Raw genomic sequence first — 19,604 nt, forward strand, 5'->3', positions numbered from 1 at the left:
TTTTTTTAAACCTTTAGCTACGAAGTGTGCAAGGGGGACGGTGTTGCAGTGAAAGAAGAATAAACCTCAAGAAACAAGTGAAAAGTATTTTTTCATGATCTTTGCAACCTTTCTGCTTTCAGTTTTCTCTCTTCAAAAGGTCTTCAGGCCTATAGCTTCTTTTTGTTCTACCTAGAGACTCAAAAGAAAGTCATTCCTCTGAAAATAAAAAGGAAAACTGAGAATAAGTAAGCTTCCCATCTCCCTTGTGATAACTAGTATGTTTGCTTTTCCTCTCTAATATCACAAGCGTTACCTTCTTCCCATAAAACACAGTCCATGCCTCAAAGCTTAAATGGGTGTGGGGGAAAATAAAAAGAAGCATGCAACAACATCTGGACATGAGATCAAATAGTTCATGGAAAAAATTTACACAACTTGAAAACAAAGGAAAGGACATGTTAAAAAACAGCCAGACGCTGCAGTTTGAGAACATCCACCCTGGGCTTACAGACAGGCTTTAAGTAACAGTTTAACACTCTTTTTGAAAGGGTCCCTCATGGTGTCTTAAGAGTTAAAGAGATAAAACATCAAAAGACCTTGGCTGTTCAACTCAAGAATCGGGCTCTGGGGGCTGTGGGTGGGGTGTAATGGATCTGAAGCAGCAGATCAGATTTGGAAAAGCAATCACCACTCCACAGTCACCAGGTTTTCCTTAAAGTTGCCTTGCTGGCCCTCCCCATCTGCCCTCCTGAAACCCAGAGAGTGTACTGATAAAATGTTTCTACGGCAAGCTTAAAGAAGTGGCACAAACTCTCAAATGGAAAGTGGAACAAAGAATGGAGCAACACACAATGTAAATTACTATTTTGTCCATCGTTATTCCATGACTCCAGCTGAAAGCCCCTGGCCACTTACTGCAACTCTTCCACAGCTGTGGATGTATGTCTCACATTTCACATTTCCAACCGCTAAACTTCAGGAGACATGCACGGAATCTACCCTCTCACTACTATCTCCAATACTACTGAGCTGTAGCACTCAAACTAAACTCATGTTATCCTATTGGCACTCAGCCCAGAACAGCAAAATAAAGAGCTCAAAGTCCTGCCAAAATATTTTCTACTCAAATAAAGCAGTTAAAAAAAATTCTAAGGACTACAAAAACACAGGCAACCACTCATTAGTTAGGTATATTAGCCGTATAGCTTAACAGCTACACACTGACATCTAGCAGTTTTGAACCAGAGACCTAAATGAGACCACTTTGACCAAATAACTGTTTTTTCATCTGGCCTGGAAGATGGAGATCCTTGTTATAGCTAACAGTGAGCACTCAACAGCCCCCTGTTCAGAAAAGGAAAAAAGGTCCTATGTCCAACTCAGACGTGGGGTATGTTATTCACATTAAAGAATATCAAGGTCTATACAGAGTCAAAATTGTTCTTACCTTCTAAAGTGAAAGAATCGACAAAAGACAGTGGAGTCTCTTTGCTCTTTGTTCTTCCGATAGCTGTCCAAACGGCATTCCCTGCATTTATGCAAGTGAGGTGCGATATTATTGCAGGAACCATCCTGTACAAATGCTTCTCCACTTTGCTGCAGCTTCTTCACTTTAGAAGCATCTGCTAAAATTGACTTGCGGACAATTACTGCAGGGAAGAGTAGTTTAGATTAGACAAGCTTCAGTTTCTCATATAAAGGTGCAAGGAAATGTATTTTAGTGAAAGATCCATGTCAACTCTTCCTGTAAATTTCACACTACATTGAAACAAAGTTAAACTAAAATATTGGCAGTTGGCAGAAACCTCTTTTCAGGTCAGTAGAAACTTTCTCAAGCTATATAGTTCCACTGGAGTCATAGTCTGTGGACTCAAGTTTAACAGCTCCTTTCGCTCCTCCACAGAGGAATATTTTGAAAAGCATCTGTGTTTAATGAAAGTTCTTCAGCCATCAGGGCTGGAGTACCTGAGTAGACCAGGGCATGAAGCAACCACATTTAACAAATAATGAAGACAAAAGCACAACCGGGCCATTGCTCAGTCCTGTTTTCACCCTTCATGATGCAACAGCTTTCAGCATCTTGCTGTAACAGATGCCAAACATCCCTCTTCCTCCCACATTGCGGCTGAGGCCAAGCAGGGCGCAACAGTGACTACTTGGCTGGCTGTGTACCCGTGTTAATTATGGAATAGCACATGGTAATCCAAAATCAAGCAACGTGAGATTGGAAAGAAAAATAAGAGGTGGGTGCGTAGGGAGATTCCCAGAACCCTGAATGATCACCTATACCGCCTGATGCACAGGACAATACATAACATCAGGAGTCCAGCTCCTTAAACAACTTCAGTCTTTCCCATTCTGTCCCATGTGGAAAACTTGAAGAGCTCACTAAGTGGAAGTGGGCCACAGAAAACATAGAAACAAGGTGGGCTGTTTTGAGGTTGGGTGGGGTTTGATTTTTTTTTGGTTGGTTGAGGTTTTTTGTTCGCTTGTTTTGTTTTCAGAACAGTTATTAAGTGAAAACCCCTCTTGAACAAAGCTTTGTTGAGAACAACTTCCATCTCTCACCATACTTACAAAATTTAGGACCATTGCTAAAAAAAAAAGTCTCATTATGCCATCAGCATTTGCATTCCAAACAGAACCTTGTTTTTGTAACCCATTTTGCCATTCTGTTCTTGCATACATTTTGTAACAACTTATTTCTAGAAATTAATGATTAGTCATCTTCCTTTATCAGGAAAGGATTTTTTCTCAAGTTTATTACATTCCCCTTGTAAAAGAACCCACAAATGACTCAAATTCCAGATTCACTCACACAATTTAAATTACTAATTTTGCATACGTTACAAAGGACCCACTTGTATGTAGTTACACAGAAACTACAGACTTTCAAATGACAGGAAGTTTTAAAAATACTTACTATTATCCTGGACCTTGGCACTTCCAGCCCAAAAGCTTTCATTTTCATTTCTGTCATAAAGAATCTCATTTGAATTTCTTCTAATAAAAAATTCCATGTCTATAAGTTCATCAATCTTGTTTCCTTTGTGGCTGTTCTGGCTATTGCAATTGCTTTGTGATTTAACTCCAGACTCAGTAAAAGAGAGAAGATGAGCATCTGAGGTTGAGGGTCGACAATCTAAAGTCCGCTGCAGTTCAACAGTGCTACTGACTCTAGGTATTGCTATGGAAGAGTTAAGATGTTGCAACTGTTTCACAGAAATGCACTCTTTTGGAAAGTTTGTTGTGGGCTTTGTAAGAGGTTCATTTGTATTTTTCAGGTTGGTTCCTTTTTCATTAGCTGAATTGGTCAAAGATGAAGATCTTGAGGTTGTCAAAGAGGTATATTTACCATTTTGATCCTTAAGATTTTGCGTTTGTTCTTTAGATATAAATCCCACTTTAGGAAAGGCCGTCAGATCTTCCTTCAATGGTTTAATTCCAGTATTAAGACAAGAAGGATGAGTTTCCGGTAAGCTTCGTCTACATGTGCTGAAACACACGACATGCAATAATTAGACAAAGAAAAAGGTGTCAAATGAATCAGGGCATCACCTGCTCAATCCAGTCACATTTCAAGCTTGAAAGAAGAAATTTAATCACGTACTTTGAACTCTGATGTTCCAAGATTTTAAATTTTGTGAGGTTAAACACGTTTGTGTTTTTGAGGTGGTTTTTGGGGTTTTTTGTTTGTTTGGGGTTTTTTGTTGTTGTTGTATTTGTGGGGATTTTTTGAGGGGTTTTGGGGGTTTTTTTTGTTGTGGGTTTTTTTGTTTGCTTGTTTTTTTAAGAGTTGGACAGAATGATAAAGCTGTGTGCACATGCAGGCACATACAAATTTAGGTACTGCAGCTACTCCACTACGTTCTCTCACAATTAAACAGTTACTTTCTCATTTTCTCCATGCAACAGCTGTATAACCAAATGCATTTCACTTGCATGTCTGTGTGAGAAGATCCTAATACTCAAGGAACTTCCGGCTGGCACTACAAGTCTATATTGGAGGCAGTAAAACGCTCCCACACAAAAAGCTCAAATGAAAAAAAAAAAAAAAAATCTTTTCTGCATTTATCTTGTGAGCTATATACACAAAACTAAGTGGGAAAAAACCTATACCACTTCTTTTAAAAATAGAACACAAAATTTGCGTTTTCCTGTCATACCAATTCTACCACATACATTCATTTTTGTGACAGAATTGGGGGCACAAGCACAATATGCTAACCTTCAAATTATACAAGTTAGAAAGGAGCTGCGATTACACTCAGAAAAGTTACATGGTACAATACAGTTCCCATACTTGCTATGGTCAGACAACTGAGTAAAACACACCCTTCATCTGGGGCCCTGACTGCCTTTCCTCCTGTCACAGCTGATGTAGATGTTTGTATTTTGGAGACATTTATCTGATTGAAAAATACATTGACACCATGACTTCTAGAGCGATATTTATAATGGAAATGCAGTATCCGCTCAAATTTGTTCAAGGAAAGTTTGGAGTGGGAAACACTGTACTGGAAGGTTTTACACCCAGTTGGACATTTTCTAGCCTCCTACAGGTAACAAAGAAGTTTAAAGCCACTGGTGTTCAACAGAAATATAATTGAGGACCCATACTCGGTCTGCAAGAAGGTAGTGTACAGGACATCTGCCTGCATGTGTTCTATTTTTCTTGGGGGCAGGGAGGAATGCGTTTGACAAAAAGTAGGCACCACAGCTATGTGTAATCGATCAGTTTACAGACGGGTACTATGAAGCAGTAACATTGGCTTGTGACATTGAAGGGCAACTACATCAAAGAATGTCGGCAATGTGTGCTCACAGCCCACAAAGCCAACCGTATCCTGGGCTGCATCAAAAGCAGTGTGGCCAGCAGGTCGAGGGAGGCGATTCTGCCCCTCTGCTCTGGTGAGACCCCACCTGCAGCACTGCGTCCAGCTGTGCAGCCCTCAGCACAAGACAGACATGGACCTGTTGGAGCAGGTCCAGAGGAGGCCACAAAAATGATCAGGGGGATGGAACACCTCTCCTATGAGGAAAGGCTGAGAGAGTTGGGGTTGTTCAGCCTGGAGAACAGAAGGCTTCGGGGAGACCTTATTACAGCCTTTCAGTACTTAAAGGGGGCTTATAAGAAAGATGAGGACAAACTTTTTTAGTAGGGTGTATTGTGACAGGACAAGGGGGAATGGTTTTAAACTAAAAGAGGGTAGATTTAGACTAGATAGAAGGAAAAAATGGTTTACAATGAGGGTGGTGAAACACTGGAACAGGTTGCCCAGAGAGGTGGTAGATGCCCCATCCCTGGAAACATTCCAGGTCAGGTTGGACGGGGCTCTGAGCAACTTGATCTAGTTGAAGATGTCCCTGCTCGTTGCAATGGGGGTTGGACTAGACGACCTTTAAAGGTCCCTTCCAACCCAAACCATTCTATGATTCTATAAAAAAGAAAAATATGGCATAAGCAAACACATTATGTATCCAGAACAATTAAGTCTAACACTTTTCTATGCCAATATTACAGAATACTAGTTATTACAGTTCTTTAAAATGACCTCTGAGTTTGTTTTGCTAAGACCTGGAGTTATTTTTGGAGGAAAAGTCTGCATAAGCATAAGCTGCTGATTCCTTACCCCTGAGGAGTTTCTGCACCAAGATTGGGTGGTGAGTTAGCTGGCAGGGGCAGGCCTTGATGCCTTTGGTCTTTATTAGCAGGAGTACATCCTAGCAATGCTTCACCCAACACTGTTGGTACTGACTGCACATGTCCCTGACTGGGAGAAACCTATAAGGAAGATTTTAACAGTTAGGAAAATTCTGGATAACAGAAATACTGCTTTGCAGGGTTCAGCTTAAAAAGAAAAATACGTTAATGCCCTTCCCACCATGTTTAATAAAGCTCATTGAAGACCATTCCTCACTCAATCCATAAGATGGAAAGACCTTAAGAGTGTCCTTTTAAACCTTATAGGTTCCATGAAACACTGTTCACATCAATTCATTTTCCCCCAATTAACAACAAACTTTTTTGGGGGAAGGAAGGTGTATTAAGAAGGCGGAAAGGAAGATAGAAAGCTCTGCTCTTCATAACTGCCAGTGCAATGTTCTTTCTAAAATAATTGCAGTAATCAGAATTCAGAAATAGCTTTCAGAGAGAAAATTAAAACTGTGAAGTCAGTCTGACATTGCCAAAAGTTTAGATGTAAACTTCCCTGTAGTGAGAAAATCTTTGTACCAGGATTCTAGAAAGTGTTAAGTAAAGAAATCCTGTGCTGACTGAATCACCAGCCTTACAAATCTACAATTCTTTTAGGAATACAACAGGCCTACCAAATTAGCAAGTGTCTCTGAAAACAGTAGTTTTTTGTGGGGCTCCTTCCTCAGGTCTAACATCCATATTCCACTCCCACATGCTCAGCTTACTGCTGGAAGTTACACTACAGCTCGTTACCATCAACTCCAAAATATTTCCTTTCTGCTTTGGTATAACACAGCTGTCAGGCATCAAGACAAGCTCTCAAAAAAACCCACAGGAATTAATTAACTCCATATTAGAAATCAGAGCACTATCACATTTTATGTAAAAAAAAAAAAAAAATATGGCTTCAGCTTATCCCTTCCATATATTCACATCCACCAAAATCAGAGAAACAAACAGAGCTTCTGCTTTCCCTATTAGAAAGTACACTCACTTGTAACCATTTTGAGAAAATAGTTGCAAGACATTTCCCAAGGAGTACAAAAGTGATAAAGGATCCAGTCCTTCAAAGGAAGGCAGGCCAGAAAATTGGAAGTAACTAACTTCACTACATTAAAGAAGAACTATGGTGAAACAAGCTATGAATTCAGATCATAACTCTTCTGCAGGACATCTGGAATACAAAATAAAGACCAGCTTTGCATGTATCAAGCAGGCTGCTCAATGGCTGAATAGGCAGAAAGCCAAAGACTGGCAAACTGAACACCCGAAAAATGCTAAAGGTACTCAAGGACAAGCTATAGTACTCTATATGCAGAGTAGGACTGCAATGCACTAGGTACTTCATGCTGATTTGCTGCACGCTCTTTGTCAATGGTAAATACAAGATAGATCACTCTTTTCGTTGAGGAATCTTATCCTGTACTTGCTACCTCACGCTGTACCTTTGTGAAGCCGTTAAAGATTTCTAGTAACGATATCCAGTCATTAGCCAGATCTACACAGTTGACTCGGCACAGGACTGACTGCATAGAAGCCAAGAACACATAGCCAAAAAAAATGAAACAAAACCAACCTCCCACCCCACCACCACTCCAGAGCTTCCAGGAGGCTACTCCTGCCTAAAATGCAATTTTTGGTCTGAAACACTGGGACAAAATTATAGGGCAAGGTTGAAGCACTGTTCTTTAGCCAAGCCATTATTTTTCATTTGCATTTCTATACTTAAGTTACCCAGATCATCTTTTGACCTTTGAGACAGTTTTCTTAGATCTCAGTGATACTTGGCAGGTCACTCACAAAAATAAAATGTAGACATGGAAGTACTAGAAAAGTAGTCTTATTCCCTTTTTGTACTGAAACAACATTCTTCCAGACTGCTGCTTGTGTAGCTTGAATCCTCAAAGCATGCAAGTCTAGCTGAAGGTTGTGGGTTTAAGTACAAAATAGTTAAAGAAAGAAAGAACGTAAAAAGCAACAGTTACAAACTTGAGAACTGCTTTGCGTTTTCTCCCACTACAGAATACATGACCAGGCAGGCTGACTCTTAAGCAGAAAGAGGCAGCAAAAAGCATAGTTAAAAAAAAAACAACCTTCAAGGCTCAGTAACTTTTTCTCCGATTATCATGAGGCAAGATGTTTTACCCATGCCTAGACAAGTTTCAAAGAACTCAACACACCCTCCCAGGGATTATATTTACCATTCCACTTTCCCATCTAATCCTTATTTAAGACTGTTCTGAGAAATGACATAACCATTATATAACAGTCATGTATAACACAGCAAGATACTACCTCAGGAGAAGATTTTGTGTGTTTAGCATCCACACTTCCACTATTCTCAGATGATTTCCTTTTCATGCCCCCAATTCTTTTAGATTTATCTGGAAGAGAAGGTGATTAAGATTAGTCTATTTATCACAAATATGCTACTTAGTGTTTGAAGGAAAAACAATACTAGGTCTTACCACATTTTCCATTGCTGTCATATATGATTTCAACATGAATTAACTCTGGATCAAGAGTTTTTAAAGCTGGAATCTTGGAAAGGAACAAAAACACAGAAGCAGCCATTTAGAGAGTTGAAAGTTACTGTTTGAATGTATTTATCTTAGATGTTGTGGTATAGACTAAGTTTAGACACTTAACTTCTAGGTTCTTTGAATACCAAGCTGAATTTAACAATATATTGCTGTGACGTGTCTCTGCATGAAAACACACATATAAACTGGTGCTTCAGAGCACTGTCTACACAGCATAGAAAGCAACCAGGATCGTACATATACCTCACTCTTCAAATAAAAATTCCAGGTCTCCCTCATTTTGAGTAGAAGGCCATTTGTTCTTTGATAATTCTACCAGCAGCATACAGAACACTTTGGGGTAATAGATTATTCTGCACTACACTGATCCCCATTTTTTTAAGCTTATTACAGTAAGGACAGAACTAAAAACGGTGTTGGTGGGGATATAAACACAAGTTCTCACCCATTCCCCATCTCTGTTTGTAAACCCACAGCAACTGGTTCTTACCTCCTGACAGTTGACTTCGAGAGTTCTTGTAGCTGGATTACCATTGACAACAACTGCTGTGAACCACTGAGTAGATGGATCCAGGCTATAAATTCTAATTTTTGAACCAATTATATTTTTTCCACCTTAAAAATTGAAATAAAAGAAAACAAGAAAAGGGGGCTTAAGAAAAAAGGAGCGTGAAGATCATCACAGTTACCAACATGAATCTGCCAACAGTACTGCATGCAAGATGCAAGTAAGCAAAACAAACCGAGAACCTTGAGACAACTTCCACATAGCTGGGGGGGGAGGGGGAAAAAGCATGATAAAACTATGTTCCAGCTACCTCCTTCCTGGAACAGTTCAATGAAGTTTTCTGGAGGTTAAGACATGCAACAGAGGCCAAACTGACCTCCAGATTTCAGACAGTGAGGCAGATCAGTGGACATGGAAATGAAGATTCAATGATTAGTGTGAATTTTTCCTCTCTTTACAGTATTGGAAATGACAACTCTAAGTTGCAGCATTTACCTTTCCATAAAAGTAAGACATTTCTTGCATATGCAAGCATATGACCACAAATATGCTTGTATGAACTCAGTAATTAAGAATGTGAAGCTGGCAAATCTAAAAAATAACAAATTTAACTTGACTAAAAAAGTAGTCTTTATATAAAACTTTGGACGTTTTTATAAATAAGCAACAGACTGGAAAAAAAAATCAAGCTACTTGAAACAATAAACAACTCCAAATAATTTCAGTGAGAATTGCTACAAATTTGATACCTCTCTCACAAGTGCCAGGCCATCTATATGTGCCTAAATTATGTACTCACTCTTACAAAGGAAATACTTGAAACTTAAATCTCTATAATCCTTCACATTTTGTATTCACTGCTGCGAAATAAAGTGGAACAGTATTTTAAAGAAGCTTTTATCCCTAAAACAGATTACTGTAATTTACACCATCACTGCAAAGATTTCCCTTTTGACCTGAGTATTTGTTGCCAGACTTTTCCGCTACAGATTATGCTTGTACCTTGTACCAAGCGTGTTTCGTCTAGGTGTTTCTTAACCAAAGCCTGAATTTCTTCACTAACACTTTGATCATCCTTAAGAGGAAGCCTGGAACTGTCCACATCCTATTTAGGAAAAAAAAAAATATAGAAACCGGTATTAAGGATAATGCTTTTGATTAACAGAACCCCATATATTTAGAAACAAGACAGCAGCAATTCATACAAGTCCAACAAGTTTCTCATTACTCTTTGTTCCTTCAGCTCCTAGGATATTGCATTTATCGAGGCAGACATCATTCCCTTACCACTAATCTGGATCGACCATCTGCAAGCCAGACTGAAGTGAGCTCTCCAGGTCCACTTTAATATTGTTCTGAAAACAATCTGGCTTTGTTTTACTACATTGCTAATGAGCACTAAGTTTAATTGAACCATCCATTTTTTAATTTAGGATTTTAAGTTCTCAGAAGTAGCAACTTGTAAGTAGTCCTGAGCAGATATAAAAGCAAATATTTTAAGTTTTATGTTTCTATTTACGATAATAATGCCAGGATCCAGTCCATCTCAAGATACCATTATAAAATGTTCATATGAGTGAAAACAGAGTCAGCCACATCTAAATCATTCATTGTTATTCAGCATCATTTATTTATATTTTAGGTGAGGTTTTTTTCCTCTATTGTTATCTAAAACAAGCTGCTTGACAACATTTAGAATTGATTCTGAAATGGAAAGTTTAGAGCAAGTTTTTACCAATGGCTCAGAGTGATAATAAAAAAAAAAGGGGGGTTTGGTTGGTTGGTTTGTTTCTTTTTGTTCCAAGCACTGCTCTGGTATTTGTAAAAAACAGAAGGCTGAAGAGCTAGTAGTCAAGAAACTGCTATTCAAGATGCCAGAAAAGCAGTCTTCCCCGTTGCAGTACTGAGATAAGGCTTCTACATAAAGAAATCTCTACTTTGTATTGAGTCAACACAGGCAAGACAACAGTCTACAACTCAAATTTAGCTTTAAGTGATTCTTTTGTTAGTTTCTCAAGAGGAGTTGTCTGACTGTTAACAAGTCAAAGTAGAACACTAATGATGGCACTACTAGCAGTCTCAACATGGGACATCTATTACAAGTTTTATTCAGACTTTTTATAGGTCTTGAGAGTAGTTTCCTGAAAAGGTTTTATCATTAACAGATACTATTCTTCAAAATGCCTGACCAGTCAGACACACAGGGCAATTGTTTCAACCCACCTCTACGTAATTTTCACTAACAAACTTTCCTCCTGGTGCTCAATAAAGGGACTATAATTCAACCATCTTATTTACATCCTGCCCACTTCCTCATTTGTTTAGGGTTAGAAGTGATGTGTTTCTATTAAATAGCAAGATTTATTCCAGACATCCCTGCAACTCCCTTCATAGTAATAACGATCATGTTCACAAGAACAAAAGGAAACTGTTCCAGATTATCCCCAACATCAACATGATGCAGTTGCTGTCACCTGAGGTGACTAACTGTCCTAGCACACTCCCTCATCCAGCACTTCTAAGTGACCACGTCCTGGATCAGCCTCAGAGGTTTTTAATCAGACACATTACATTCAGAACTGGTATTTATGAGTTACGGCAATAAACACCTACTCCAAGTTTTTACCCATCTAAAGTTTGCATTTAGAAGATATTAACTTGACTATCTTAAATACCAAGATAAAAGATTTATCCTCCATCTTTATAATGCCATACAAGGTTACCTGAATGGGTGTCAAAAGGTCTTTAGAAAGAAAAACACATCTCTCTTCACCAAGATAGCGTACTGAAACCATTGATCCCAAACCAGCTTTGTCCACTAAGGATTTGTAAGTCTAGAAGAGTGATAAACATTTTCTTAGAAACAGAGTAAGAAGATCTTATCATTCCTCATTTGCATTTAAAAAGTTATTTTAGTTTTGCATCTATTTCGCTGTTAAGATACCACATCTACATGCAACTCTTGAAACAAAGCAACTTTCTAATAAAACTTCTAATACGTGCCTAATAAAGGAGTTACTGGACTACACCTGAAACAAATTTCATTTATTAGAACGAGTTAGGAATTCAGTTCAAGCAGCTGTCATTAACAATCATTAATCATTCATCTCAACATGAAGAATTTACTAATACTAAGAGTTCTAATTGTGGATATGCTAATGAAAAACTCTCCTTATGGTAGATTGGGGGAATAACTAGCAAATCGATGAAGGCCCGCTACATGGCTTACATTAAAGTTCTCAAAGCTCATGCAACATTGATAATACACTAAAGCCTTAGTTTAGACATGTATGATGACTTGGATAGCCTCTTAGTTGTTATAACACTGCAGTACAGTGATGAAGTTGTGTTCAGGTATACCAAAGGCTTTAAGAACAGACAAGAAACAATTTCCTTTAAAAGCTTCTGAACTCTTCCTAACATGCTCAAGGTTAAATTTTGCCTAGTCCTGCAGTACCAGCTCTGAATGGGTAGGCATCAGGAGCCTGGAACATCAGAAGTGGCAAGAATAACTCCTCCCCACATGAAAGATATATTTGTGCCCCATTTAAAAGAAAAAAAGAAAATCATTCTGATAGAGTATGTGTTTGGGTTTCCAAAGGACTGATCAAGCAAACAAAGACTTTCTTCCCCTTTGCTGTTTTCACTTCCGTTAGGGCAGCATTGGCAAAGGGGCAGTATCACCATAAGAGGAACAAGAGCCTCTCCAAGAGTGACCAGGCATTACAAGAGTTCTGCAAAGCTATTCCATTTGTCAGAAACACACTCTCCCGTATATTGAATCAGTAAGTTGTGATCAAGACTTAAATAAATTAATCCACACACCTCTTTTGTGACCCCTTCTTTCCTGCCTTGTGTGGTGGGAAAGGGAGAAAAAGTCTTTTTTGCCAAGGCAAGCTCCAGTATTGTGCTTTACTTTATCCTACATCATTCCTCTGCTAAATGAGCTTTGGAACATGTACACTGCATGAACTGACACATCAAACACATCATGAGGAAAACCTTATGCATAAATTGAAGACAAGCATCCGGTAAGAACTGTTCCGATACTTGGAAAGGGACAACAGCTAAGTTTAAAGCAGGTTTTCAGAACACTGCATCAGCAAAATCTACTAGTAGAACTGCTGATATTAACACACAGGTCAGGAAATAAAATTAAGGATTCATCTTTCCACTTCCTCTCCATCCTATTTGGCCCTGCTTCCAATAAATATCCGCTTAGATTAGCTTTGCTTAAGAAAAAAGCTCAGCTAGGATGCAGCAATATGAATTACACTGCATACTTTATACCTAGCAAAGTTAGTTTTGTAGTCCTAAAAAACATGGACTACCACTTCAGCATGATTAACATACAGCAAGTTTACATCTTCATTTATTTCACAACTACTTTTATGAGTAGGAATATCCAAAGTCGTCAAGTAAAACTATACTGACTGAATACGTTAAGAAATGTTCCCTGCTCACTTCTGCTGGCTAATTTGCCTAGCCAGCCATGCATGGCAGTTACAGAAAGCTCAGTTCTCTGGCTTGTACAGTGTAGCTCAGGCTTTTATACGCACAAAATCCAAACCTCACAAATCATCTGTGCCAGGCAGCTTTCGCTGAGAGTCACTCAAATTATTTTTATCTCAGAAGAAGAATCACTGAAGAATTAACAGTACTTGAGGCAGAGTAAAACAAGAATTTAAGACAAAAATACAGGCTTTCCTTAGAAACCTATTATTTACCCTTTTTCTCTCTATTCTTAACTGCAATTTCGTGAAAGAAGGAAGAAACAAGAGACTAGAGGGAGAAGGAACTAACGTTGTACAGAACAGTGGTTTGGGAGGGAATACATTCATAAAAATACATTCCTGTGTCTCCAGGCACAACATACCAACTTCAAATGTTTACAAGCTCTGCCTAGCTCTAGCTGTACAAAGAGATTTAGTCTCCCTCCAGATTACACATAAGAGTACACGAGTGAAACTGTACTTGAGAAATTCACACTTGTAACAACACGGTCATTGGAAGATGGAACTGCAGAACCAAAGTGAGTTAGGCCAAGCGTATACTTGCCATTGCAGGCCACTGGACAGGAGACATAGAATTGGCTTGAGATTTTCTTTCAGCCAGTACCAGCTTTTGCTCCACCAGGAATGCTTTCATTTTATGGCTGTAGACTTCTATCCATCTTCTTTTTTCCCATGACTCATCATCAAATTCTACACAAATCTACAGAAAGGGAACAAAGTGAAGGAGTGACTAACCATAAAATTCAGACACATATAACATGAAAAAGGATAAACAAACACCAATTTCCTCAAAAAAAAAAAAAATCATTAAAAGTACTTATAATGCAAATATGATTATTGCCTTTCTGTCAGACAATCAAGCAATCACTAAAGCATCCCAGGCTGACCTAGTATTTTATAAGTGATAGTCAATATTAACTGGTTTGTCATCATTACTGTCGCATAAAACATTAATATTCCTATTTAACTCTACAACTCAAAAAGTCCTCTGCTGCTCAAGGGCAGTTAAATGTTTTAACTCTGCCACTAGTGTTTACAATCAGGGAAAAACACAGCAAAAAATCCCAAAAGCTTTAAAGGACTGCATACAGTAGTGGCACAAGCATTTTCCACACACTCTAAACTAGAGTACTTGAATAAACAAGCTGCTTTTCCAGAAATATTTTAAGAATAAGAGTCCCAAAGAATAATTTTAGTTAATTTAATGAAAGCACAAATGACAGTACGCCAGTAAAGGTGATCATATTATATAATGTGAAGGTCATTTGCTGCCTGCTTTTAACCGGTATTTATCTTTACGAATCTCTGAAGCATCTGTACAAACTTTTCAAGAGGAAAGCAGTTGTCACTTCATGGCAAAAACATGGTGGCTTGACCAATTTCTTTGGGATGGCATTTACCCTTCTTTCATAGGCAACACAGGGAGACCAACAAAGGATTGGGAAAGACCATAAATACAATTTTGCCTGAATACAGGAATCGGAATGTCTTGGTAGAGAACACTACTCTTAGAAAAATTACTCCCTCTTCCCATAAAATGTAACGATCCAGCCTAAATACATTTAACTAATTTACCCTAACAGCAGAGAAACCTCAGTTGAGTGAATCTTCAAAACATTCCCTTGTGTTTAGCTTCCCTCTAAGGGGAAAGGCAAGTAAAAGCATGCACACAAAACAGCATTACCACAGACAGGAGTTGTAAAACTAATGGGTGCAGAAATTAATTTAGTCATTTTGAAGTTCATGGAAACAATGAAAGAGATAAGCAAATAACACAAGTACCAGAACCAGAATGGCTTGTTTTGTCTATAGTATCAACACTGCACAAACAGGAAAATACAGTTGAGAAAATACTTTCAGAAGTAGTTGACAGTCCTTCTATTCTGTAGCTTGCTCCTGACGCTATACAAAAAGATTAAATATTTCTACTCCTTTATAAACTCCTTTTTTCCCCCCAATCCATTACTATTTTGAGTCTAACTATACATTACTCTTCCATAGAGCTGCAAGAGAGGAAAGAAGATGGCATGTGTTTTGGCTCTCTATGCTCTTTTAACATTTTCACTGGAGAACGCATTAAGTCAATCGCTTCTGGCAGAACCGTAACCAGTTACAAGGCTTACAGTAAAGTCCCCAACAGCACCTGCTCCTTCTCCTTTTAAGTCCCAAAGAAGGTCCTCAAGAAGAGCTTTCTGCAGCAGCAACATCTTCCTCCTCACTGCAAGTACGGCATGGGCACAGCCCCGCCGGCCAAAGATGGGGAAAACTACACCCCTGCTGCAGATCCACAGCAAGAAGCTCGGCCTCTAACAACTCGGGACTCTTCATAACAAAGGTTATGCTTTCAAGAAAGTGTTAGAAACACGTACGATTTCTTCTCATTTGACAAGGAGTAGGTGCTTCTTCAGTTAATCAGAGGTCACAAAGTTCTTCCCGTTAAGAAAAAAAAAGGCAAGGAAACAGTTTTAATTGAAAGATGGTACTGTTCTTGCTGTCATAGAACAGCCTGCCACCGAAGACCCTTGCAGAAGCTAAGAGGGCCATGTAACAGAATGCCATTAATATAATGGAGTTTTGTCCTTAGCGAATACTTTGTATCCTATAGTAATTGCCCAGACACGGTTAAATAGTTTTACTGACTACAGTTGCCAAGTAGCCCCTTAAGAGCTTCACAGTCAAACTGTGAAAGTCGCTTAACTCCCACCCAAAATACATAGTTAAGCTTGCAGTAATTGATTGCGTGTTTAAAAATCCCGTTGGTAATCATTATTAAGAAGTGCCCACCATGCAAGAAGAGTCTGAGAAACCTCCAACACCATACATGAATTTGGTACATCTTTTAAGACAGTAGAAGTACTTGTTCGTTAGCAGCTACTTCAAAGAACAAAAAAGAAAAGTCACCAATCCCATCAACATAGGAGTGTTTCGGTTTCATAAGTAACTGCAATCTCTGGAAAAAAAAAACCTCGTTTACAACTGACAAGGTCTTAAATTACATTTAGGAAATACGCAGAAATAAAACCTAGGCACAGCGGGTGCAATAAAAACCTGAAGTTTTCAAAATGCTGGTGGAAGAAAGCACGTTTATAATTAGTCTGAGGTAATTTCCGGCATTAGTACAAGTACATTGGGGGCTTTAGCCAGAGGTGCACACACGTTTGCAAGCACATTAGGCAGGCAAGTTGACCAAGAAGACCTCTCTCCCCCAACAACAGCGTGAATATATGTGTATGTGTAGACACACACCCACACACACGCAGGCACACGAAGTTTCGAGGTCACAGGGTAAGCACTCTCGTTTTAGAAGGTCTCTTTGAAAGTTCCCGGTTACCTTCAGGTCTTGTTTGGATATGTCCGTGTGTGAAACTGCCCGGATCCTGCCTGACTTCCACGGCCATTCCGAGATGCGACTGGTGTCCCACGACCTGTCGTCTTCCTCCGACAGGCTGAGGAACCTCTTGCCCACGAGCAGCGACCAGCTCCCCTCGAGCCTCAGCACCATTTTAACTCATCGGGAGGCCTCCAGGGAGGAAACCGACGGAAGGAGGAGAGGAAGAAAAAAAAAAAAACAACCAAAACAACGCGTCGGTCAGCTGGCAGGCCGCGCTCCGAGCCCCGCCGGCGGGCTCGCCCCCCGCCCGCCTTTCCTCACAGGGAGCCGCGCGGGCCAAGGCGGGCGGGAGCAGCCTTGCTTCCTTCTTCCTCTCCCCGTTCTCGCCCCCCTCCTCCCCCGCTTCTTTTCAGGCGGCTCAAGCCGAGCCCGCAGACACCCACAGGATGCTTCTTTGCCCACGGTCTTGTTAATCATTGCCTCAGTGGGGGTGGTGGAAGGAAATACCAGAAGCTGCTGCAGTGCGGCTCCGAGCTATTTCCACCCCGGCCGGCCGCCACCCTGCTCCCGCGGCCTCTTTGTTCCCTCCCTCCGAGGAGCCGAGGCGGGGGGCGGCAGCTGAAGGGGAAGCAAGGAAGCAAGCGACCGGGCCAAGCTCCTTCCGGACGCCTCTCCGCCTCACCAACACCCCCTCCTACCGGCCCAGAGAGCCCTCCAGCCTTGCCCCTACCCTCACCTGCTTCCCTCCCGGCCCCTGCCGCCGGTCCCCACCCGGCGCACCCCGCGGTCACACGGCGCCCGGGCAGCGGGCTCCGTGAACGCGGCGCTTCCCCTCCGCCCCCAGCAACAGCCGCTGCGGCGAGCGCTCCTACTCGGCCCCGCGCTCCCGCACACACCCCCTCACCCGCGCGCCCGCCCCCCGCCCCGGCCAGCGGCCGGCCCCTGCCGCTCCATCCCTCGCTCCCATTGGTTGTCCTGCGCCAGTGGGGCGGGGCTCGCGGCAAGCCTCCCGCTGCGATTGGCCCGGAGGGGCGGTGCCCGCGCTCCTAGCCACGCCTCGAAACCGTTGCTCAGCAGATGGCGGAGAAAAAAATGAGTATCCTTCCGCAAAGCTTCGAGTGAAGGAGTCCGCCAGCCCGCCAACGTTCACGAAGAGCCCAAAGATGGGGCCAAATGGAAAAACAAACATGTTTTAGGCCGTAGCGTGCCTTGAGGCTTATGTTTCTGCCTCAGGCGAGCTGAGCCTTAAGCTATAACGGCCGCCTTTGGAGTCGGCGGAGGGATCTGAACAAGGCAAGAAGCGTGAAAGGGCCGCTTATACGTGCGGTTCGCGGCGTAGTCAGATATAGCACAGGGGGAGGGGGCACCTGTGGGGTGCTTCTGCGCAAGCGCACATCGGCAAGGTGCGCCTGCGGGGGCGCTGCGGAGAGCCTTCTGCGCACGCGCAGATGGGGAAGGGCCTGACACCTGCTCGGGGGCCGCGTCTGCGCCTGCGCACTGGGGCTTCGGCGGCGCCGAGGGACGGGCGGAGGCGAGGCGGAAGCGTCTCAGAGGCCACCATCTTGTTTGGCTGCCTTGGAAGCTGAGGGGGACTGGGAAGAGCTAGTTCCTGCGTGACAGGAGAAGTTGCAGGGGAAAAAATAACATGCGCTAGAGGTTCCTTGTGAGGATGGCAGGCTTTAGAGAAGCTCTAGTTGTAGCTGAGTTGGGTTATGTAGTTCTGTCTACAAGCAAATGGCTTCCACCACCTCAGATCCCTTATTCCTTTCACACAAGACCTGCGTGTTCTTATGAAAGACTGTAACCAAGATCATAAGAGAACCAAGTAGTTAAGTGGACAACGTGGTAAAGAGCTAGCTGATCGTATGCTGCAGTGACCTAGCAACGCATTCATACTCATCTTTCACTACAAGACTTTCCTACCAGAGGGTGTGGGAGGAAGAAGACCAAAAGTGAAGAAAGTACCCAAGGCCAAGAAGCTGTTGAGTCACCCAGTTTACTGGAAACTGGTGGTGTTCAGCTTATTCTTTCTTCGGGGTTCCTCCCATCACGAGAGATGTCTGAGCTCCAAAAATCCCCATCAAACAGCAGCGGGGGTTCCATTGCAGGTGGGATACTCCTGCCACATTCTGTTCTCATCCTCCATTTTCTCAAAGAAGCCAGTCCCACATTTGTGTTAAATGCATTTTTAAAGCTTTTCCCACCAATCTGCTTCAGGACTTGCCACTGATCACTTGTCTGCTGCTACATTCAAACAAACACATTCACATATGAAATCAAAAGGCACAAAAATTTCCTTTTGCGCCATGATGAGGGAGTTACTGTTCTTCATGCCATGGAAATCAGGCAGCCCAAATTCCTTGGTAACTCCAAGGCCTCTTCAGTGATTCCTAGCAACAAGATGAACCTAGTAATACGTAGCATTTTCAGTAAGGAAAACAGACAAACAAACAAAGTGAATAATGGAAAATGAGTCTAATATATCAGCAACTGCATGTAGACTCATTAGCAGGCACTGAAAGGGAAAACAGGTACGTTTGCTTCTCAGATTTGAATATTTAATATATAGACTAGACCTACAAAATGGAATTTGTGATAAGGTATTGTATAAAGCAAGCTACATTTGAAACTAGCAAATTTCTTGTTTCATTGTAGGTATTAGGCTCTTGTAACAGCAGCTGTACAACGTATACATCATACAATATAGATGTTGTATACCTTCCGTATTTAAAGCCCCAACACTTTGCCTCAAAGAGTAGCTGATTAATACATACAGGAAGAGCGATGTTAGGCAATAAGGAAGCAATATTAGTCGGTACAGTAGATAAACTGTTGGTAGCACTCCAGTTGCCTAACGGTAATTTTTTTTTTCCATTAGCACCAGAATAAAGGAAAGCTTTAAGGAGAGATTTGAAAGACAGCAGTGTGGGTTTTGTGAATGAGCAGCTCCCATATGCAAAGAGTAGCATGAAGATTGATCAAAGGTGTTTTAGAATTTAATGGTTTGGGTAGGTACTGGCCTAGAGGG

General features: G+C 41.2%; 1 protein-coding gene across 5 annotated transcripts in view; it reads right to left on the reverse strand.

The window, feature by feature from the left end:
- The window catches only part of KDM3A (lysine demethylase 3A), a 36,645-nt gene extending 19,182 nt beyond the window's left edge, over positions 1-17,463 (reverse strand). For 2 of the 5 annotated variants that reach the window (XR_012673413.1, XM_075148449.1), the window contains exons 1-11: positions 17,313-17,462; positions 16,577-16,765; positions 13,790-13,945; positions 11,455-11,565; positions 9,734-9,836; positions 8,714-8,838; positions 8,149-8,221; positions 7,976-8,064; positions 5,616-5,767; positions 2,906-3,477; positions 1,430-1,631 (exon numbers count right to left, since the gene is read on the reverse strand). Coding sequence is in view for 4 of the 5 variants with exons in the window: in XM_075148449.1 (XP_075004550.1) it covers positions 1,430-1,631; positions 2,906-3,477; positions 5,616-5,767; positions 7,976-8,064; positions 8,149-8,221; positions 8,714-8,838; positions 9,734-9,836; positions 11,455-11,565; positions 13,790-13,945; positions 16,577-16,747 (1,754 nt within the window). In the remaining variant the exon portion in view is untranslated. Of the gene's footprint in view, positions 1-1,429; positions 1,632-2,905; positions 3,478-5,615; positions 5,768-7,975; positions 8,065-8,148; positions 8,222-8,713; positions 8,839-9,733; positions 9,837-11,454; positions 11,566-13,789; positions 13,946-16,576; positions 17,284-17,312 lie in introns of those variants that run through there. The other 3 variants (XM_075148452.1, XM_075148451.1, XM_075148450.1) reach the window with 3 other exon arrangements.
- Between the last annotated feature and the right edge of the window lie 2,141 nt (positions 17,464-19,604).

Source organism: Calonectris borealis, chromosome 4 (genome assembly GCF_964195595.1).
Source record: "Calonectris borealis chromosome 4, bCalBor7.hap1.2, whole genome shotgun sequence".
Taxonomy (NCBI): Eukaryota; Metazoa; Chordata; class Aves; order Procellariiformes; family Procellariidae; genus Calonectris; species Calonectris borealis.